The sequence below is a fragment of the Rissa tridactyla genome, chromosome 8 (genome assembly GCF_028500815.1).
Source record: "Rissa tridactyla isolate bRisTri1 chromosome 8, bRisTri1.patW.cur.20221130, whole genome shotgun sequence".
Lineage (NCBI taxonomy): Eukaryota > Metazoa > Chordata > Aves > Charadriiformes > Laridae > Rissa > Rissa tridactyla.
Window position 1 is genome coordinate 36,798,984 of NC_071473.1, and position 23,393 is coordinate 36,822,376.

At 41.8% G+C, this 23,393-nt stretch overlaps 2 protein-coding genes and 1 non-coding gene across 5 annotated transcripts in view; 1 reads left to right on the top strand and 2 right to left on the bottom strand.

Moving 5' to 3' along the window:
- Window positions 1-949: 949 nt before the first annotated feature.
- On the bottom strand, window positions 950-8,435 carry RPL5 (ribosomal protein L5). Its single transcript, XM_054211460.1, has 8 exons — window positions 8,250-8,435; window positions 7,314-7,383; window positions 7,099-7,214; window positions 5,474-5,608; window positions 4,673-4,875; window positions 3,548-3,725; window positions 1,776-1,864; window positions 950-1,113 (listed from the first exon to the last, which is right to left on the bottom strand). The coding sequence occupies exons 1-8, from the start codon at window positions 8,250-8,252 to the stop codon at window positions 1,014-1,016; spliced, it is 894 nt and encodes a 297-aa protein (XP_054067435.1). The 5' UTR covers window positions 8,253-8,435; the 3' UTR covers window positions 950-1,013.
- LOC128914404 (small nucleolar RNA SNORD21) lies at window positions 3,923-4,019 on the bottom strand. Its single transcript, XR_008468275.1, has one exon. It is a non-coding gene; the product is annotated as a small nucleolar RNA SNORD21 (small nucleolar RNA).
- Window positions 8,436-10,632: 2,197 nt separating the features above from the next.
- Window positions 10,633-23,393, top strand: part of EVI5 (ecotropic viral integration site 5) — an 81,274-nt gene continuing 68,513 nt past the window's right edge. Inside the window, exon 1 of one of the 3 annotated variants that reach the window (XM_054211450.1) lies at window positions 10,633-10,766. Coding sequence is in view for 2 of the 3 variants with exons in the window: in XM_054211440.1 (XP_054067415.1) it covers window positions 23,199-23,207 (9 nt within the window). In the remaining variant the exon portion in view is untranslated. Of the gene's footprint in view, window positions 10,767-11,221; window positions 11,366-23,159; window positions 23,208-23,393 lie in introns of those variants that run through there. The other 2 variants (XM_054211441.1, XM_054211440.1) reach the window with 2 other exon arrangements.

Sequence of the window (23,393 nt, forward strand, 5' to 3'; positions counted from 1 at the left end):
CAAAATGATGTTGGGTATTTTAAACAACTGGAAAACATGTTTAATAGTGCAGTTTGTTGTACAGAACCTTCAGTTTCACTGATGTTGCATCAAGTTGGCGCTTTCATTGGGGAAAAAAATGCTTTTGTTTACAATAAATCACAGGTCTCTCTCTTTCAATAGCAGTACTTATCTATCAGTATCTTAAAGCAAAACACTCATGTCTGTAGCCTACTTCACTCGTGTTTTAACTGTGCAAGCAACTTCAGTAAGTCTAAATACAAAGTGTCTATGAAACTGGGATGTAGGACAAAATAAGGGCTAGGGGCAAGTCAAGTATATGCAACTTAAAAGTGAATTCTCTTTTCTAATCACTAAATAATGTGAAATATTTAGCTTAACACAGTACCTGTTTCGGTAGCAGCCAGAACTGGAGGTAAGTGTGTGGAAGTGCTTACTTCAGTTACTGGAGAAAGCTGAAATACTTCAATTAAACATATTCCTGTATCAGCTACAGTTAAGTCACAGTAGTGCAAGTGTTGCTATTTGTGTTCCTGAAAGCCTAAGGCTGCCTTTGGGCAGAGGCTTTAGAACCTACTGTGACTACTCCTGCTTTTTTCTTAAGCTACAGCTTCCCCCATAACATTAAGTATGCTGGAAGAAAAATGGTGAAGGACATGTAAAGCCCTCTTTAAAAATTTAAAATATTTTTGTAGTTAGAAGCAGCGAGTTCTTATATCTAGTCTTTGATACTAGTCATGCCAAACATTAATCAAATTGATTTCCCCTTCTTGCAGGAATAATTCTAATGTGGCAGCCTTAGTTTTGAAGTCTTCTCCCCTGTGAAGGAGTTCAATTCATACAGTACTTTGAAGGGGGAAAAAAAAAACCTTAAGGCTACAGAATATCTGAATCATAAAAAAAATTTCTGCATCTTTATAAGATATATTAATAAGCCAGTCTTACACAGTTGCTTACTCAATAAATTTATTGCCACTTTCTCCAAAGCTTCATAGAAAATTGTGGAAGTTGTCTTAACTATCAGCTGCACGCTCCTGGGCCCTGAGAAAGCTAGCCTTCTTCTGAGCAACACGATCTTTCTTCTGGGCGAGGGACATCTTGGGACAGTTCCATCTGCAATGTAAGCACAGTATATGATATAACAAAGGCAGACATAAACAAAAACATGGTTAAGAAAGCTGCAATGCATGAGAACTATGAGTAAGAGTGCTATACTAGAATGTATTCTCACTTCTGTAACATGCTTTATTTCCTCATAATAATTTAGGGCTGTAGTTAGGGCACCACAAAAAGTCAGTGTTAGACTGCAGCAGTTTAATTCCTCAAGAGGTAAGCTCAGCACTCTTATGATTAGAACATAAAGAGTATCAAGCCCAATGCAATAGCTGTGCCTTTATTTCTTTTCTCCCAGACGCCCGAAAAATCAAAATAGTTTAGTACTGACAAATTAGTCAGCCTACCCCCTCCTGAAGAGAAGCAGCTTTGACACTGAAAACACTAAGACCTGAACACACACACACACACTTTAAGAGTTCCAGCTACTCAGGCCACAAGTATGCTCCACTTTTAAATATTTTTAACATAGTTGAGGGCTCTTAAATTTTAAATTTCTACTGCTAATCTTAACTCCTGACAAAGTTATGCAGAAATATTTGCATGTTAATCTGACACAGTTCTGACACAACTGCAACATGAACTGCATTACTTGTTTTAATGTAACTAAAATATCTTCAACAGAGAAGTCACGCTCATGTTAAAGAGGATAGAAATTTTACCTCTTTTTCTTGACCTCTCTCTTGGGTTTCTTTTCATGGACTGGATTATCCCGTATAGCAGCATGGGCTTTTTTGTACATTTCTTCCATCTTAAAAAGAAAAAAGGTTAAGTTCTCCATAGTGGTCCAGTTGTGGGATCACATCAAAAATCCAAGATACCCTTACCAAACGTGCACTAGAAACAGGTTTCATCACAATACAGCTTGTAATTTTGTGTGGTTGCTTTTAAAACGCTTCCTCCAAACAGAAGATCACTGCTGCAGCATACTGAAATTCCTACTATCACTGCAATATAATTTAAATATCCAAACCCACAATTTAGACACAGAAGGGAGGAAGTATTTTTATCCTTACTTTGCAGTTAGGGAACCAAGGACATAGAGTAACTACAGACTATTTACAAGTTTCATAAATACAGGCTAGCATCTTGCAGTTGAAATACGTTTTCCTCTGAAGACTACTTTCAGTGCCATAGCTTCCCTACATTTAAATTAAAAGACAGTCTAGAAAGTTACTCTACTTCTGCCTAGAATAAAATACTTCATGTTTACTTATTAAACCAAAATTACTCCACAACAACTGTCATCAGACATGTAATCTTACCACTTTCCAGACCCTACCGTAGTACCCATTACAAAGCTGCTTATTAAGAGGGAGAGAGTAGAAGTTGCTGTGAAAGCAGCTACAGATTAACAAATCTTGCAAGAACCCTGACAGTCCCTGCATCATCCCTAAGGATGCAGAAATACATTAGCAGAGGCTACACCCAAACAGCAATTTCTGATGGCTCATATAGCGCATCATTGTACTTGAGTGACTATTCTTTTAACATGCAAGACAGGAAAATGGAAGTGATCTGTTCAGCTACATAGATCAATAGCAGAAGGTACCAGAGGATCCCTATCTCTCTGCTGCTATGTCCTAAAGAGAACTATGACTCCATAATGGCACCAGTTTTAAGAATACCTTTGCTGGTGGTTAATTAAAGCCAATAGACTCCAGCTGTGACAAATCTTCTAGAGGTACAAAGAACAACTATCTAGCTATTGACTTAAGTCCTGGACCCACTTCATTGCAATACAAGCTATAAATATTTTTATTTAGTAACATAAATGAAGTTGGTATTTACGATACAACATTACTTATTTTTTAGTAAAAACTAAGTTACACTTGAAAGAAGCATCTTGGTAATCTTACATGTCTTCCAGTGTTTTGTACGAAATATTCTAAAATTTAAAGTAGTACTAAAATAAGATGTATTACACACTCTCTAGTTCCATGAGACGCTGCCTTCTACAACAGAGCTAGCTTGGGCTATTCCGTATTCACCTGGGACCTAGAACTACCTACAGGGTCACACAAATCATAAGGCAGATTTGACCTAGAGCTCTTTCTCACAGTTGCAACCACCACAGCTTCAGAAATGACAAGCTGTGGTGCAGGATTAGGAATGAGTGAGTAGCATGTATAGAAACTTCAAGTTAATTTCTGTATCAGAAAAAAAAAAAAAAAAAAGGTGGTCTATCTTAGAATGCAGTCCTGTAAGCTTAGATTTAAAAAGGGGAAAAAAAGATCTCTATCTCAGAAGATCTACAATACACTACAAAGCACTTAATGAAGGAAAAAAATATTTCCTTTGCATGGGTAACATAAAACATGAATCACATTATTTTACATATCAAGCTTACCTGCATTACTAGAGAAGGCCCTACACAAAACTTGTCATCATCTCTATTAATGCAGAAGAGAAGAACCAGCCAGATAAATCTTACCCCATCAGGTGTTACATTGTTCTTTATATATTGGGAGAACTGTTTTTTGTAAGCATCTTCATCCTCCTCCATCAGGTAACGCATATAATCTGCAACATTTTGGCCCATGATATGCTTGCGGTGAACTTCTGCATTGAATTCTTTACTTTCCGAGTCATAACCAGGGAAACGTTTGGTACTGTGAAACAGCAGTTACAGTCAGGTTAAGACATATTGCCAAATCCTCTAATTCAGAGGTTAGATTCCACAAAGAAGTGATTGATACATCACATTTTCCTACAGACAACTGAGGGACAGGACCCTCTAAAAATTAAGAGGCACAGAACATTATTAAGGGGTACAGAACATTAAGAAATAGAAGTTAAGTTCATCTCAGCTGCCATCAGTCCCGTCTTGAAACACTGCAGTTCATCATATACACACCATGGACCAACTACAGAGTGTTCAGTCATTGGGAGTATCATCATGTAGCAGCCAAGTCAGAAAAACTGGACAATTAGTCAAAAATGACTAGGACAGCATGGAAGAGGGTAGGAAAATACCAAACAGATCTCAGATTTCCGCCCCCCCGCTACTGCTAGCAAAAAGCAGCAGTGAACCATAATACCAGTATTAGATAACTCTGCCAAAAATCTTGATTCAGCCATTTGTAGCCTATGACAGGAATTCTCAAAACTTCCGTGTGGAAATTTTAAGTGCAGGTGGACTGCTCAGACCTACTATTGTATTGACAGTTGTAGTAAATGTCAACGGTTTTGTACCTGGTACGTACAGCTTTTCACAGTAAAATTAACACATACACAATTTGCTAAAGATGTAAAACAACAGAATACTAATTGATGATTTCAAGTAAAAGCAACAAGATGGCTCTTTAGTTTCTAAACATTTAATAGCAACTCTTGATAGTTGCAAGATTCCCAGCAGCCCCATCAGAATTGCACTCCTGGATTAAAAAACAACAAACAAACGAAGCAAAAAATCCTCCACCCCACAACCGAGGCTACATAATCATTACCAGGTCATAACAAGATTATTTCAACATAAAGTGACAGTATGAGTAGACTGTCACATACAGAAGCATCTCAGGTTAATTCTAAAGGAATTATTCCAAACACATTAGGTTACCTATGAGGGATTGACAGACCACCATCCACTGCACCCTTCAGAGCACCGAAGACTTTGTTTCCAGTGGTAGTTCTGGCAAGACCTGCATCCAGGTAGCATGTGAAAGCACCAGGCTTTCCATCCACGCTTTCCACATTGTATTCATCACCAGTCACTTCAACTTGGCCTTCATAGATTTTATCAAGACCAAATTTATTCAGAAGCTGTGAAGAAGGGGGGAAAAAAAAAAGCACACTTCTGAAATTCTTTCCATTTAATGGCAAAATGAAGAATCACCACCACTTTAAAACACAAATTTGCAGTAAAATCTTCATGTTTTTAACAACTTCCTTTACTAAAATTATGCACCCCATACTAATAACAAAGCTTTTAACAACCACCACGGTAAGCATGTCTGTCAAGTTTCAACTTTTTGTTCCAACAGGTATACCAGTGAACTTAAGACTTATTCATGAGCTCGTATGGAAAATGGATGGATGCTGTTTACATGTTTTCAAACTCTTGAAGGTACATTTCTTACATTTTTATCCTGACTCCCTCCCTCCATCAAACTTAATTGCTGATACTTAAAAGTAGGCTGCTGGAGCTGAAACTGCATGCTGTCATACTTCTCACTGTGATTTGACAGTCACAAGAGACCGTCAAATCTATATGGTAAAGAGCAAAAGTTAGTATTTAGAGAAGACCATGGAGTTAGGCATCTATACTAGCATGCCACTTAAGAAATTGGGCTTTCCCTTTTGTAAGGAAACCAGAAAAAAAATAGACCAGCAGCTTCCAGAGAATGTGGCAGATACCTACCCTGCGTGCCAAGAGCAGACCTGTACAGTACGCTGCCGCGTAATTGGTCAGGCCAACCTTCACACCGTACTTTGGCAGCTCATGGGCATAAGCAGCACAGACAATCATGTCACCTTCAATTCTGGCATAGGCAATCTGACAACAAACAAAACAACTGTTAGTGTTCTCACAATAAATCTGGGCTAGATTTGTTGTTTCTTTGACATCAACTTAAGCCAACAGGAATTCTGTACAGAAGTGTCCAGCAAACTGCCAACCTTTGCAGGCAAGCTTAATGGGTTGCGTTTTTCTTTTTTTTAGAGGCATAATTAACTCCTCAGGTACAGACACAAAGAATTAAAATCTGTATTAGGCCAGAGAAAGCGTATGTCAGCGACAACTTTTATTTACTTCTTCACATACATCAAGACACCAGGAAACTGCCTAAAAAAAGCAGCCTTTCAAAGAACAATTATAGACGTGGATGGATTCTGTCCCACTTTCTGCATGTAGTGCTCATATAACACACCTCAGAAAAACGTAAAAGCATCTGATACAGAGTTTGTGATAACATTGTTACTCACCTTATGGAATGATTTTATTAAAGGGTCTGAGATTTTCATAATCTCAGGGGTCTCCTGTGAGACAGCAGTACTATCATCAGGTATGTTTCTACTGTTCCTTTCACATACAGAACCTTCTCCTTTTGACTCCCTTTCTACATCCTCCTTTCTACATCCAAAAGCTGTCCCCTTTTTGCAGGATTCCTACATGCTGTAGAGGCACTATCAGTCTGATGTAAGCACCCACCACCACTGATTTTTGTTTTGAGCTTCAAAGATAAAATAACCTCATCAAGGTCATGTGGTTTCATCTGAACTGACTGTAAAAATAGCACTTTCCACTCTTCTCAACAGATAATTTTTTCTATGAAGAAACGACAGTTAAACTTTTCTAGCTTTTTTCGAGCTTAACAACATGTATTTATGATAGAAAAAACATGCTTAAGTTTTTAATTCAAAATTAGTCAAAACATTCAGAAAATGAAATAAGAAAGTGAACCACAGTGAAGCTGCATATGATGCAACACACAACTGCATACTTAGTAAGCATGAAAAAATGCCTACTGTTCATATTTGCCAGTCTCCTTTAATCTCACAGGAAAGCCATCATGAGGCCTACCTGCTGCGTATGATCCACTCATCATCATCGAAAAGAAAACTCTCAAAAGAGAAAGGCACCTTTAGATACTGTGCAATAATCAAAGTTGACTACATGACCTGTCAACCTGCTTGTCTTCTGTCAAGCAAAAAAGGCCCTCTTTTCAAAGCATTTTAAATACAGCAGAAATCTTCCCTGTCCCTAAAATCTATTTATCTCAGCATAATTAAAACAGTACAATCTTATTTTATGAAGGACCTTGCTGAAGAACGTTAACACCACTAGAACTTATTTTTTATCACAAATACAGTTTATTACTGAAGTTGTGTCAACGTTAAAGATTGTTCTCCTCTAAGAAACTATTTTAGAATATAAAACCTGCTCAGATCGAGCCTAAAAAAGCCGAGCTGCTTCAACTATCCCCCTTTCTGTTCATTTTACTCTGCGAAGACTGGGAAGTAAATAGGAAACACCACAGACCCTACCTGGCAAATGATGTCTCTGTTGGTAACACGCACAATCATCCTGTATTTAGGGGTGTTGTACTTGTTTTTATCTTGAATTACCAGACGCTTGCGAGCATAGTAATCAGTTTTTCCCTCTGAAAAACAACAGTTATAGTGTGGAAAACACACGTGGAAAGAAGTAGGAATATTCACCAATGACATTTAGTTGTATGTTTCAGGAAATTTAACTGTACCTCTCCTTCTCCTGAATTTCACTTGATATCTCTTGAAGTACGCCTTATTCTTGACAACTTTCACAAACCCCTTGAATAAGAAGTACAACTAGGTGTTATTAACATATAACCATGTAAGCCAAGACCATTCTAACTATATTACACCTGCTATAAATAAAACCGCGGTGAAGTCAGGAATAAAATAACAGGTTTAAACTTATGCATTTAGATTTAAAAAAAATGCATAATAAAATGGAAAAAAAGGCCCCACCCAGACCCCAGCATCTCCATCCTTCCGACAGGAACTAATGCACTCTTCTCTCCAGAACTTTACACAGTTTTAGGAGAAAACCGTAAGTTTTATTTCTTCTATTTGTCTGCTTTGACCGCCTGTTTGCACAGACCGCAGCAGTGACCGTGCTCATGTCCACTCGCTCCCCCGCGGCCAGTCATCTCTCCGGCGAGTTCCGCCCCGGGGCCGGCCTCTCCCGCAGCCGCCGCCGCTCAGCGCCGACGCCGGCGCCCACCGACACCCGCCAGCCTTTACGAGGCGCAGCCCCGCCGCAAAACGGCGGGCGGCCCGTCGGTCCCCCGCCCTCCCTGCCCCGCCAGCGAGCACAAGGGGCTCTCACACCCGCTCCCGCCGCCACGCGTCTGCGGCCCGGCCCCGGCCCAGCCCGCCGCCGCACCGGCCCGGTAGGCCATGGCCCAGGGCAGCAGCACCGACAGTAGCGGGGACACGTCGGGCCCCGCTGGGGCCACCGCCGAGCCGTCCCGAACCACCCAGCGGCGCGGCCCCGGCGCTAATGGCAGCCATTGCCACGCTGGAGCCGCCGCTGCCGGCCACGGGCCGGCGCCAATCGGGCTCCATCCGGGCGGACAGAGCAGCGCGGCGGGCGCGGAGCGTCGGGCAGAGCCTCCCCCCGCCGGGCAGGTCCCGCGGGTGCCGGTACTGACCATCGTGCCAGGTACTGTCCGGTCTAGGCCTAGGCCGGGGCCCGCTCCGCACAACGACTGCGCTCGGCAGCAGGGGGGAAAAGGCCGCGCCCACTGCGCAGCCGCAGTTCCTCGCCTGGCCGGCGAGGCGGGGCGCCGCCGGACAGACTGTCGCCGCCGCCCGCCCTGCTGCCCCCTGGCGGCCCGGCGGAGCGACACAGGCCGCGTTCGTCTAACGCCCAAGCGTTACGCGTGTCGTCGCTTCCCCCTCTTCCTTCATTAACTGCCTAAGCGGTTGTTAGCGAGGGGTAGATCACAGCAAAGGGATTCTTACAGCAGAAAAATCTATAGTTTTGGTCTTAAAAATCACCAATTATGGAAATGTTATAGGATTTTAGCCCCTTTCATTTTCTAGGGAAAATTCTCATGGTGGATTGAACAGCAAATAATTGAAACATTAAGCCAACCAAAACCCAATCGAATGCTGTTCTTAAATAATAGTTTCTAGTAGGTGGGCATCCCTTCCCTCCAGCGTGTCAGCCGCCCCACACAGCTTGGTGTTGTTGGCAAACTTGCTGAGGGTGCGCTCTATGCCACTGTCCATGTCACTGATGAAGATGTTAAACAAGACTGGTCCCAGTACTGATCCTTGAGGGACTCCACTTGTCACTGGCCTCTACTTGGACATGGACCCATTGACAGCCACTCTTTGGGTGCGGCCATCAAGCCAGTTCTTTATCCACTGAATTGTCAGTCCATCAAACCCATATTTTATCAGCCTGGAGACCAGGATGTCATGCAGGACAGTGTCAAAGGCTTTGCTCAGGTCCAGGTAAATGATGTCAGTTGCTCTCCCCTTGTCTATTGATGTTGTGACCTTCTCATAGAAGGCCTCCGGGTTTGTCAGGCATGATTTGCCCTTGGTGAAGCCGTATTGATTGTACCCAAGTCCAAATCAGCCCGTTATCCCATCGCACCTCCACCTGCTTTCTTGCTTGTTGTCACTCTGCAAAACGGGGAGGCTCCAGCTGAGCTTATCAGCCCCACCCCGGGATCACTTACAAATTCAGGGCAAATCTCCCCTTTCTTCTTTAGCAACAATGTTTGTTAAAAGGGTGACTGCTATTCACAGGGGTGCTGGAATTGTTGAGGTAAAAGCTAAGATTTTTAATGCTTTAATGAAATACTTTTTAGCGATAACACTTATTGGTGGGAAACAAAGTATATTTCCATGTTTTTTTCTTTGAGGCTATTTCCCAATTTCTGTTGTATTATACATGGTGGTTTTGCTTGTGTATTTTCTGATGAGCAAGGCATCGCACAGGTCTTCTAGAGCAGCATCTTGTGCTTGGGAGATGTCTCTTAGAGCAGTGTCTTGTATTTGGAAAACAGCTCTTAGGCTGGTGAAACCGCTCCTGTGAGAGAGGCCCGTCTCCCACTTTGTCTGGGGAGGACCCAGGGTGATGAGGCTGCTGGTTGGGACTGGAGTGACCTACGCAGTCATCTGTAGCAACTGTGCTTTTTCTGCTGCTGTTTGTAACAGTCAATAGCCTTAGTGAAGCAAAAAAATGTTATGCTGGAGGCCTACCTATAGCCTATTGCTGCTTACTTGTTTTTAAGAGGATATTCTTTGCATGTTTGTCTGTAAAGCAGTACATAGAATAGCATATGTGTCCTGGTAGTGTTGGATATATTTTTTTTAAATCAAGCTTTTCTTAGAATCCTTACAAATGAGAAGTTCTGAATGGTTTTGTAGAGGAGTCCCTATTCCCCATTGCAGACGCTTGATGGCAGATGGGCTGATGGTGCGATGGGGAGCCCTTCAGGGCGCAGTCTCAGCTTGTCTGTGTGACCTCATCTGTGTCTGGCCGAAATGTATCCAAAAAATGCTGGCGAGGAAAGGCCTGTCCAGCTGCTTGTTATGGGCTACTCCCAAACACAGATGGCATTAGGGAAATTCATAGGCAGGCAAAAAAAAAAACCCAAACCCCCATGTTCCTGGTAGAGCAAATGCGATGCATCTCGGCTTTACGTCGAGGCGATGCAGCAGCTTCTCTGTGGCTGGGGAGGGCCGGGCTGGGGGTGGCTCGCGGCACGGTGGGGCCTTATTCGCGGCTGTGGGGTGTTTGTCACCGCTACGGCGGCGACGGCACAACACGGGGCCCAGCCAGGAGGGCGCAGGGAAGCGTCCCGGCTGGGCGGCTCGCCGCCCGGCTGTCCGACACCGCGCCCGGCACCCCCCTCGGGAGCCGGGTGAGCCGCGGCTCTCCCGCCGGCCGGCCCGGCCCCCACCTACCGGGCCCGTTACTGGCGGCCGCCCGCGCCCCCGCACGGGTCTCGAGGCGGTGGCGGGTGCGGAGCTGCCCCTCGCGGCGGCGGCTGCGCGCGGAGTGCGCCTGCGCGCGGCGCGGGCAGGGACGTGGCCCGGCTGCCGGGGCCGGCGGAGGGCGGCGAGGCGCTGGGGAGGGGGGGGGAGCTCGGCGGCGCTGCGGGGGACGCCGATGCTCGCACCTCCCGGCCGCGGGCAACGCTTCCAAGGTGAGGCGCGGCCGGGCCCGCGCCACCGCCGCTGAGGGGGGGCCGGGGGCAGTGCGCGGCCGGGCCTAGGTGGGGCGCGGCGACCCCGGCCGCGCTCGTTTCGTCCCCCTCCCGTCGGGCCGGGCAGCGGCGGGGCGTCGCCCCCCCGCGGGCACTGCCGGCCGCCCCCGCCCAGCACCCGCGGCCCTGCCGCCGCGGTGGAGCGGAGGGCGTCACGTTGCTGCCGGGCAAAGGAAAGCCCGCTCCCCGGCGGCGGGGCGGGGGTGAGGGGAGGCCGCGGTGTGCGGCCCTGCCGCCGGCTCGGGGGCTGCGGGGCCCGCGTTCCTCAGCGCCTCAGGCGGCGGGGACGCGGGTGGGCAGTTGGCAGCTCAGTGATGGAAGTGCCTGGGGGTGGCGGCGGGGGGCTCCGGGCCCCGGGGGGCTGCAGCGGGTCTGTCTGCAGAGGGTGATGTCTTCCTCGGCTTTATGGAAGTAACGCTAAACCAGGAACCTATGGGTCGGTCGTTCGTCAGAGAGGGATAATTCTCAAATGGTGTTTCGGAGATCTCCTTTGCTGGCACCTCCTGCCGCATCTGCATAGGCATGCTTACATAATGAGGGTAAAAAGTCGACGTTAATGTTCTGGCTACTTGTTATATATCCCAGCTTTAATTCCTAGTGTCGTTTTTCTGTAGTTCCATGTAACTCCTGCTAATTTTCAGCATTGCTGATCTGAGCAATTTTATAGCAAACATGAAGTTGGCATACCACTTTGGATTTCCAGTATGAGCTAGCATTAACACTGACTGTATCAAAACAGTGTTTCACGTCACCCTGGGACAATTTTTTTTTTTTTTGTTAAAGATAGCATACAAGAGATGTAGAGAGGAGTCAGCTTCGTACAGGGAAGATCTGACAATATTCAATATGTTTTACTTCTCTCCAAAAATATTTGTCAAAAAATTCAAAACTCTTTTCCTTTTTTTTTTTATTTGTTTTACTTCATGTGCCTAAAGGAGGAGGTAACTGGATCTTTTTTTTTCCTGGTAGACGGTATTAAAAAGTGCTTTGCATAAATGTGCCTGTTTATTTCCCTTCCCTTCTTTCAGTGTGGAGTTTCTGCTTTGCTCATGATTGTACAGCTCTATATTTACACTTACAAGGATTTAAGGCTTATTTTAAAATACATAGATATGAATTGTTTTTCAAGTAAGAATTAGGAGAAAAAATAGAGATGGCCAGTGAAAAAGAGGGGCATGATCAAGAGGAATCAGCATTATGAATCAGCACTGCCTGAATTTGATAAACTGGGATGAGCGCAGCTGTAGTGACTGTCACTGAATGTCTGTCCAGTTCAGCAGTACCTCTGAGAGCAGCAGATGTTTGGGGAAGAAAGCTTCAGCAGAACAGCCTGACTTCCTCCCGGTATTTCTTCCTAACCTCCCACAGGCTGAGGTTTAGGGATTTCCTGAGCTATAGCCTGGTGGCTTGGAATTTTTGGTTTTTGTTTTTTTGTATTGCTCTCCATATGTTTGTCTTCTGTGGACTTGTGTTATTGTTTTTGAACAAGTAAGCAGGGAGATGGCTGGAGAGTGGAATGGTTGAAATGGGGTTCATAGAAAGGAAGAGATGGGAGAAAAGTGTTTTGAAATTTACAAGAGAAGGGGTGGGGGCAGTGCCTTGCCTGACAAACTGTCAGTTTGTTCTCTGGGTAGGATTGATAAGAGCAAGAAATGGAAAAGTAATAAAAACTGGAAGAGTAGTCCTTTCTCAGTGAATTTTCAAAAATAAAATTGTTTACCTTGCTAATTCAAGGTTCCAATGTCATGATTTAGAAGGGGGGAAAGCAGCTAAGTTGGGGTATGCATACTTAACATTATGTTTACATTTTCTTACTCCTCCTGGTTTGTTTTCTGAACTTGTAGAAGGAAAAAAAATATATTTCTAATGCTTAAGGAGGAGACCTGGTAGGATTTAATACTTTAGGTATTGTTTTAAGTGTCAAATGCATAGTTTAAAAGAAAAATCTTTTCTGGTAGCTTGAGAAGAGGAACAATAAAGAAAACAAATCCTCACTTTATGAATGCTGTTTTCTCAAACAACCTATAATTGCCTTGATTCACTCTTTTTCCAAGACCCTGTTAAAATAGTTATAATTAAAAAGGCAAATAATAAATATTCTAGGAGTATGTAATTTTGAGTTGTTAGATATGCTTTCTGAAGCTCTTGAATATGTCACTTAAGTTTGTAGATAGCATGCTGAATTAAAGCCATGCGTCTTCTGTATTTGTAACAACCAACATCATCTGTTGGCAAGTTTTTTATTCCTTTAAATTGGGAATACTGCCTTGCTTTCATTGTAGTCTTGTCTGCTTAAGCGTCTGTAGTTGAGGTGTTTCCTTTCCTTCTCCAGCAAGTGGTGGTTGGAATAAATGGATGGTAGCTTATTAGTGGTGCAGGTGTTCTTGTCCTGCTTTGCTCGTTTTATTTGCAGTTGTGATGTGTTTTTGCTGTATGCACGTACACAGAAAACTATATTCTCACAAGGTAGTGGTAGATGCGATTTAGTGAATCATAGCTTTTCTTTAATTACTCTTAATGTTGTTTACCTTCCTGTGACTTCTGGAAACTATTCAGTTAGCCGTGAAGAAGTGGTATTTTGGGGAGAGCCTAGGGATTGTGGAGCCTGCTGTAGGATTCAGGCAACGAGGAATGGGATCTCCTTTTGGTTGTGCTGACAGGGATCACGCTGTGGTCGTCCTGTTATTTCAGGCTGTGTAACTGGCAACTTTGTTTGCTAATTGTGTGTAAAAGTAATCCTTCTGAGTCACAGGGAGGCAGTTATTGTATATTTGGGGTTGAAGTACAATATGAGGGTTGGGCTTTATTCTGGACAAAAAGTAAGGTGTTGTGATAGAATGACTGTGGACACATAACCTTTTTGTACTATTTTCCAACTTGGGAAGCAGCTAAAAGCCACCACCAAATACCTTTATTTTCTTCTGTCTGAACAAATTTTACCGGTCTCTCGTGGTTTTTGTTACCAAAATCTGTCATCTTGTCTGATCTGTATTGTTTTCTAAGTAACTTCTGATTTATTTTTACTTCCATAGTTGAATCCTTTAAAAAAAACAAACGAACCAACCCAAACTTATGTTTTGGTAATAAGTTCTTATAATGTGTTCTGCTACTTGGTAAGCTATTGAACTTCTCAAACTCCTGAGTTTTCTTATGCCCTATTGTCAGGACGAAATCTTAGTGATTCTTAGCATAGCATTAAATACCTGCTTGATGACACCATAACATGTTCTTGATCCTTTTTTAAATTAAAAAAGTAAATTACGTTGTGATGATACTGAATTCTGACTCACCAGTATCTTACACTGTATTAACTATGTATTTTTTCTTTGGTTTCATCAGACTGGCGGATGGGGCCAGTCTTTTAGTAGTAGATTGTTGTTGCCACAAGTTGACCATGCACTTCTAACTAAGAGGATGTTAGGAGAAAAGCTTACTGTTACTTTTGTTATAGAAGGGTAGAACTATCAAATGTGGCTTAAAATGAGTGTTAAAAACTAGTAGCTACCCAAAATCTAACGTTTTGGACATGTACTGCCCACACCACTATATAGAGTGACATTGTATAGAAGAAGTTAGTTTTACATCTCTCGTTTTTCAGGTGTTCTTCTTGATTGTGTATAGTTCAAACAGTGAACTACCTTCAGGCATAGTAAAAAGAAATTCCAGTTCCATGCTCTCTGAAACAGCAGAGCTAAAACCCAATATTCATTAAGCAAAGTGATTCCCCCCTGCTTCCGCCTTGGAACGTGTAGGTGGTGGAACTTTATGGGTTTGGCTGAAGCTTTAGTATTTCTCAGCCCTTTGGAAAAAGAATTGTGATTGGTCTTTCCAAAGACAAAATGACAAAGGCAAGTTTGAATTCCGTAATAAGACACTTGCAGACCATGATAGAATGGGCTTGGGATTCTTACATAATCTTTTTGGTGTCAGACTGGCACTAAAAATTGCCTGTGTTTCATTGATCTTCCTTGCATTTTTCCACTAGTGGGCCTTTTTGAAAGAAGTCAATAGGCCCTTCTTTCCAAATGAAAGTGTAAAACTCAGTAGCCAAATAATTGGAAAATAACTGATTTCATTTGAGTAGTTATGTAATTTCTCTGAAGAGCCTCTCCCTTTTCTTTAGTCAATAGCTGAGGAAAATTAGCTTTTTCTAAGTGCTGTGCTCAGAAAAGGCTGTAGGAGCACTGTTACAGACTTCAGTAGCATGGAGGAAGACCCTTCTATAGCCACAAAAATGTACTTACTTCAACTTACACTGTAAGTGCTTGTGGATATACTAAGTAAATTGGTGGGTAAAATTAAATATTACTGCAAGACCACAGGTGCTGGTGTGGACTATGTTAAAAGAATTGACTGTTGAAGTATGCACCTGTGTCTAAGCTATTCAGTAAATGTAGCAGATTTAGACAACTTTCCTATGTGGAAATTACTAAATTGGTTATACTTCTCACTTTTAAAACTTTTTATTTCTTGTTCTCTGTCAGCGTCTGTGGGCTGTATTGAATTCATAGCTCACAAGTAAAGCTGGTTATCAGTCAGTCATTTAGAAACTGGTTTACTCTTTTGCATTTGAGTGTAAGTGATAGAAAGTTGACCTTTTAGCTGATCGTTTAAAGGAAAGAAGAGTAATGTCCTGAAGGCAGGGTATCACCAACCTCTGTCCCCTGATTTGTTAAAATTCTAGTAAGTAATAAAGTTTCAAGTGTTACCATATTCCATAAGGCCGTGATTATGGTCTTCTGTTTCTCCATCAAGTCTCTTTTCATATAACTCTCTGGAAAGGGAACCACGTGCAACTTGGTAAACAGGAGATAAGCATTTTGGTTCTAGCCTGTAGATTGTGGCATGAGTTTATCTAATCCCTATAAAAAAGGAGAATTACACCCAGAAGATACTTGGGCTACCAGTACGTAACGCAAATGTTGTATGAAATGGTATGTTTTTATGTTGTCATATACTGGATCCTTTTAAACTTACCAATTTAACTCCTTGCAAATTTATACGTTTTTAATGAAGAGTTGTGTTAAAGACATTGATTTTAATTAAGGCTCAGTGAACATTTAAAAATACGACTTAGTTGTTTCTCACTTCCAAAATATAGACCTAAGGCTTTTAGTAAATTTAACTGCATTTATATACTTTTGTTTGTTTATTTTTTTCTAATGTATTTTAGATGCTAGTCCTGGCTTCTTTCCAGGAGGAAGCTGGCTAAAAGCAACATTAAGGAAGCTAGGCTTTAGGGAAGGAATAGGAAAGTAAAATTGGTAGGAAGGAACTTTAATGATAAACATGTGTGTCCTTCAGTGTGTGTTACTTTTTGGTAAATGCCTGATAATACTTACTTGAACTTCAGTGAAACGATTTGAGTTCCATTTTATTGAAAAAGAAAAAAATCTTCCAATCTAGTTCATAAACAAACTGACTTTGCAGGAGTTGTTCTTTATTTTAGCTGATAAATCTGATTCTTCCTTTTCTTTTTTTTAGCCTTTTTTTTTTTTTTTGTCCTCCAAGTATATGTGTGTGTAACTTGGCATGCCGAGCCTCCAATAGAAAGACGTTTTCCAAAGCGAGGTCTAAGACAACAAAGAAACAAAGGAATTTTCCCTGTTAAAGGCTTTCGCTGTAGTCCTTCAGTATTTTCTCTTGTAGCTCTGAGGAGCTCTCAGCCATCTTTTGTACAAAAGCACTATATGTGGTTCTTTTCCCCTTGAAAGAACGTGTCTATGGTATTCTGAAGGTTGTCACATACCGGTATCAGATAGGAAACTTGTTTGATAGAGGATAACTTTTAGATGGACAGGGCAATGCTTAATAGATTGTACATCTCACTGGACTTCAGAGGTAATTAGAAACCTGGAATCGTTCTTGGAAATAAACAGAATTCAGTGCAATTTGGTCAATGGTTGAAATGCTATTAACATGACTTTGAGCAATGGTTTCAACCTCTAGTGGATCACTACAGCATTTCTAATGAAGTACCTCATTAAAACACCTTATGTACTAGATTGCTATGTTGTGTGTGTGAACTTGGAGCTTCAAGCTTCCTTTTAGATGCTTTAGGACCATCAAAACCCCACCCTGTTAGAGTCTGAAGATGACTTTTAAAGAACTTGTATTTACTAAATGATACTACAGAAAGCTTTCTGATCGCTTAACTTTTACACAATATAAAATGTTAGACTGCTTTATTCTTTATATCAGAAAGGCTTAGAGAGCTAGTGAATATCAAGTGAAATGGAAGCTGGTGAATCCTAACTAGGGTATTCCTGACAATTGTTAGGTGCTATTACAAGAAAAATCACAAATATGAGAGTAAATCAGGGCTTTTTCTTCAGACTTCAGCAGAAATTGGTTAGTGCAAAAAATGTGGCTGAACCTTATAGTGAAACCATGTTTGAGCCCTAAATTAGGATTTTAGCTTGTCAGGAAGCATGATAACAGGCTGATTCACCAGCTACCTCTCCTGCATATGTCATTGACTGAGTCAGTTTAATTTATTCTTCAGATATTAGAATGCTATTTGCTTTTTTGAAGCGAGCAGGGGACTGGGTCCATGAATGCTTTATAACTGGCTTGAAAACCATATATACAATTGTCATTTAACCCCAGCCAGCAGCTAGAACCATGCAACTGCTTGCTCACTCCCTCCCCTCCACCGTAATTGGGGAGAGAATCGGAAGAGTAAAAGTGAGGAAAAACTCATGGGTTGAGATAGAGGCAGTTTAATAGGTAGAACAAACGCTGCGCACACAAGCAAAACCAGAAATTAATTCACTGCTTCCCACTAGCAGGCAGGCGTTCAGCCATCTCCAGGAAAGCAGGGCTCCATCATGTGTAATGGTTACTTGGGAAGACAAAACACCATCACTCTGAATGTCCTTCCCTTCCTCCTTCTTCCCCCAGCTTTATGTACTGAGCATGACTTCACATGTCATGGAATATCCAGTTGGGATCAGCCGTCTCAGCTGTGTCCCCTCACAGCTTCTTGTGCACCCCCAGCCCTCGCTGGCAGGGCGGTGTGAGGAGCAGAAAAGGCCTTGAGTGCTTAGCAACAACCAAAAACATTAGTGCGCCATCATCACAGTTTCTCATCCCAAATCCAAAACATAGCACTACACCAGCTGCTAGTAAAAAAAGTTAACTCTATCCCAACTGAAACCATGACAACAATTTCAGCACCAATTATGTGAGACTTCTTTTTATATGTAGAATAGTATGAGAATTACTTCTTGTATTCTGGAAGTTCCCATTTCTTTCTCTTTTCAGGAAGAGAAGAAAGAGAGCATAAATATATAGAGTAGTGTCTGTGTAAGGCTTGCAGTTATTTTTACTTTGTCATATGACAAGAATAGCTGAGACAGTATTTCAGGTAATCGGCATACCTGTAACTTTATTACAGATTTTCCTCAGGAAAATGCAGAATATAGGTATTAAGCTAATTCAATGCATATAGGGAAACACCTTTTTCTTTTTTTAAAGAAATCTAAACAGACTTTTTTAGAAAAACAAATATTGTCAGCCTGGCAAATGCAAAAATATGTGGTGGTAACCTTTTTGGGCTTACTGTAAGGTGCTGCACAAAACCTTGGGATTCTCAGGGCAAGGGATTTATATAATGGTATGTAATGTGGGATGCTGCAGTCTACCTTCAGCTTGCCTTACTTATAATATTTCTTATGCTGCTCCGCTGCAGTATTCCTTTGAGTAACTCAAAAATCAAAACACAGTGTTGTACTTCCTTTTGGTAATAAAGCGCTGTAATCAGCAGCTAATTAAAGATACTAAACAAAGTTGAGATACTGAATTTTATGTCTTTTAATTGGCATATATAAACTGCACATCATATATATCGATGTATAATATCAATATAAGCATTCATTATTTTTTGCAGTAGCTTAAAGTGCGTAGCAGGCAGGTCTGTGCCTTGCCTGATGACTGACCAGATGGGTGAAAATTGCTGGTAGTTCTGTTTTGCTCACTGGAAACTGCAGCGGAGTAGAAAGTCGTTAGTAGTTAAGTGTTCTCCCCCATATCTTTTTAAAGATCAATATTTTCAGACTCAAAATTCACACATTTATTTAGGAGGTATCTACATGGCAGGCAGATGCAAATGAACTCTGCCAGTGCTCTTGGTCTGTTGGCAAACTGGGAACAGTGAAGCTGTTAATACGGCTCAGAGCCTGAGTGAATACACCTGGTTTGGGACTGAGCTTGCCCAGTTCCCTGTGTCCTCCTGCAAAGGGTAAAGAAGGCGTACCCCTGCCTGCTTGTCCCCAGACCTGGCTGTCTTCAGTGGAAAGTGTTGGTGTCCCTGGGAATGGGCCAGGAGCAGCATTTGTGTTCAAAGTCTGATGAATTGGCAGGTTCTTGAGTGAGACCCCTCTGGGGGAAAAGCATGTTTTTTGAAATGGGTTGACTCTGTTTTTGATCACGCATTAATAATAATTAATAATGGCTCGATCACCCTGATGATGCTTTTGATGAGTTGGCATGCTTCCCAGGCAATGTAGGTTACCTTTTATACTCTTTAAATGTAACTTGAATTTCAGCATCTGAAAAATGCTGGGAATAAAAAGGAAACCAGTTCTCTTTGCATAGTTGAAAACTGGCTGAGGTGAGCTGAGCAAAGAATGCTGTTAACTGAGGGTTTCCGGCCTGAGCTGGTTAGCTGAGGGGATGGGGTCTTGCATAGATCTGGTGAGTGCTGGGACTTCCAAGGCAGAGTCTGGGGCTGAGGTGTCTGCGATACACGGTGTAACGCAGGAGGGCGCCAAGTAGAGCAGCTTTGCAAGTGTGAGCACTTCAGCGGTGAGATAAGGCAGAGCAGCGTGGAAGTAGCAGAGGTGGATACGCTTAGTGGGAGGATGATGGCAAAGGCAAAAGTCCTATCTCACGTGTAGTTAGATTTGTCGCTGTGACCTAGCTAAGATTTTGGAATGAGCACTGTGGTGTATCTGGCTGTCCTTGTTACTGCTACAAACAGCTGAGCACATGGCTATGATCTCTTTTCCACCATAATGAAGAGTAGGAAAGGGAAGGACACTTCATGACTGCAGAGCATTGTTGTAGCCAAAAGGGAAACACTGCTGTAGGCCTGCAGAAATATCACTGGTTAAATAATAACCATTTTTGACAAGAAACACTGTTTAAGAAAGCCTTGAGAAGACAAAAATACAAAGAAAAGATGAAAGGTTTAATGATAATGAGTCAGTAGGATTAATTTCTGTACTATATGTATATATCGTCTTAGTAGTGGGACACAGATTTCTTGTTGCAGGGATTATCAGTGGAAAGGTGGAAAGTAGCAGTGGTCTGTGGTTTAGCGGCAGCTAAATGCAGCTACCCTGTTAGATGCAGCGGTCTACATAGGGTTGAAAAGCTTAAGACACGTAGCAGGGATTTTCATTTTCTATTAAGAGAAGGATGAAGAGTTGGAAGGGCAAGTGTAGGAGCCCTGTGTGCGTGTTTGTAGGAATACTGGTGTGTTGCTCCAAGAAAGGCTTTCTCATTTTCAAATTCCAGTGACCTGGTTTCTGGAAGGCCTTAAGTCACTTGTCAAAGAATAACTCTATGAAATCTGTCACTGAATAGAAATTATGAAATTAACATAGTTGAAATGATGAAATATGAAAATCCTGTTACGCCATCCTATTTAGGGAAAGGGATAACAAAGCTGATAGTAAATACCTTCATGTTTAGGTCCATGAGTCTATGTTGATGCTGACAATTTGAGAACTGGCTTTAGATTTTTAGGAAACCCTGGAAAAGCCTGGCAAAAGGGAAGTAGGCTCAACTAGTTAGCTATTAGACGAGAATATTTTTTTTCTTAGTTTAGCTTGTCCCTGGGTGACTGCCATAGCTGTTTTCTCCAAACAAATTCTTCATGTGTTTTTGATACAAACTTCACTGTGAGCCTTTTGATCTTCAAACATTTGCTTTTTGCAACTGTGCATATTTTGCTTGTTATATGTATGCTTTCAGACTAGGAATTTTTTTTGGTACTAATTCTCTAAATACATTCTAATGAAACTCTGAACTACTTTTAGAGACAGGAGTGTTATTAGAAACATTCTCACTTAACTGCTGTCTTGCATGGCTTTCTTGACCATACTTTTTCTTAGTATTCTTCACATAATGGAAAGGTGTGTAGAAACCAATTATTTTTTTTAATGCTGAGTGATGTGTTGGTGAACAAATGTTAGTAAGATTCTTGACTTCTGTCCCCCACCACCTGCTTCAGCTGTTTTAATGTGGAGTGTGAGCCTCATAATGTATAAGCCAGACTCAGCTTGGATTTACTTTTTCACCTTAAGTCTTCCTAGTTGCTTTACTTTGTCAAGAGAGAAAAATTGATTGTAAACTTTCTCTTCCTGTTTCTGTTACACAGGGTAATACTTAAAATCGCTGCTTTTCTAACATTTATATGTAAGATTCTTAGAAGGTGGATGACTTAAAATCTGCTGTGTATGGCAGTCATGTTTGATGTGGTGTTCAGATTGGCCCTGTTTCTGTCAACATTTATTTTTGCAATAGTTGCATTACATGTCATATTTTTAAGCAGTTTAAAGCCTTTGAGAAAATAATCGGTCTTAAGTGAGATGTATGAGTTACCTCTATCCTGATGCTATTTTATTCAAAGTGAAACAGCAATAACTTGTTCTTTCATAGCAACAGAGAATAAAGAATATTGACTGAGTGAAATATTAATGCATGTATTAATCTTAAGATTTTGAAACCTCTAGTGATTTTTATTCCTTTCTTGTATAAAAGATGATGTCAAATGTTAGTATTGGAAGTGATTTTTTTCAAAGATCATCTTTAAAAGATCACGTGTTGTGTATTTTTTAAAAGAACCATATTGATATACCTGAGCTTTCCTGTCCAACAGTGACATAAGAACCAACTGGAACCTTTCTGATGCTTGTGTTGGGACCTTACTGTTCCCACCTGTGGCCTGTATCCCTGCATCTGAGGTTTTCTAGCAATATCTGTTACCGTTTTCAGAATGAATGTTAAGCATATGGACATCAGAAACCTCTTTGCAGTCCTCTAGGAGAACTCTTGTGTCACGTTGCTGGTGGAGAGGAAGTGGGGAAATGGGGTGCCACTGTTCTGTTTGGCCTTTCCTCTTGTTTTCTGAAGGCATTCAGTGTGTATTCCTTTCGATGAGACTTGAAAATAAAATACTGCTGGATTTGATTCGCAAAGAAGTTCATTGTAGCATTGTATGTAAATAAAAGCTTCTGCTTTAGGAACCAGTTATTCAGTCTATATACTGTGCTTCAAGTAATTGCATGGTGTGCTGAAATGGAGTTACTTTTTCCAGTTGAAATTGTGCTTATTTAGATTCTATTAGAGGATCTTGGGAAGGGATTTTTTCCTGTAGCTCAGTGTCTTTAGTATCATAGCAATTATTGTATACACTGTACTGCAGAATTGTTTGTGACAACCATTGAGCAATTCAGTGTTTTGAGGAAGTCAGCAAAGGTCAAAATAAATAGTTGCCAGCAGCACCGCTTCAAAGCGAGTTCCTGTTCAACCTTGGTTTTGCTGGGCAGCTATCTCTTCCTTTAAAGTGCATCTGAATTTTCCCTGAGTTGGGCCAGGGAAGAAGTGAACTCTGTGAATTACTGTAGGTCAAAGCCTCTTACATTTTCATTTGCTGAAGGAAGCTCTTGTGAGGGGTTCATTAGAAAACACCTCCAGGGCCTGCTGTTCGTTCTTCTCTAGTGATCTGTGAATCTGTTAGGCTGGATTACCCCGTAATGCTGGTCAAGAAGCAGTGGCAGTTTATGATCGGTCCCAGTTAACCTCCTCATTCCTGGACCCACCATTTCCCCAACTCTGCTCAGAGGTCCCTTCTGCTCTAGTAGGATCTCTTGCTTTTCCTCCAGGACGCCTCTCAACCCCAGGCACTGGTGGTGGGATCAGGGGTGAAGGACACTTGGTGTAGGAGTGACCAGAAGAGAAAGGGACAGAAGAGTTGGCAGCATGAGGCATTTAATGTAAGATGTTCAGGACCTGTTGTAAATTCACAGGTGTAAATTCTTTGTGGCAGTTTTCTGCATGCTGGCAGATATTAGAGGATCTTTTGCTTTGGTGTAGATTAGAAATGTGGTACCCCTGCTCCTCTGTCCTGTCACCGCAGGGATTAATGAAAGTGAGCAGTGGATGGTCTGGAGTGTTTACATTGATGTACTGCTCCAGTGTCCATCAGTCAAGTAGTTGACTGTTTCTACATCTATTTTTCTATAGCTTGTGTGCCATTATTAGTTTATCAAGATGTTTTAAAATAAGCTTTTATTTCTATTTATTTTTGTAATGGGAAGTCTGAGCTGATCCTGGATCCTGTGGTATTTCTGTACTGCAGAAATGAGCTCTGTGAGTATACATCAGGAATTTCTCCATGTCTGTCTTTGTGAATTAGCAGAATACTTGCATGTTACTTCTTTTATAATATTGTTTAGCTGTTGATGCTTGTGTTGCTTCTGACAACTTTGGGTGTTCTGGAGAAATAAATAATTTCAATGTCGTTTATATGCATATTGTATATTTTTTTTCTCCTTT

Excerpts from the sequence above, each read along its gene's own strand:
- RPL5 (XM_054211460.1), bottom strand. Across the intron at positions 5,609-7,098 it reads ACAGAGACATCATTTGCCAG|ATTGCCTATGCCAGAATTGA; the intron begins GTAGGGTCTGTG and ends GTTTGTTGTCAG. Across the intron at positions 1,114-1,775 it reads AGAGAGGTCAAGAAAAAGAG|ATGGAACTGTCCCAAGATGT; the intron begins GTAAAATTTCTA and ends CTTACATTGCAG.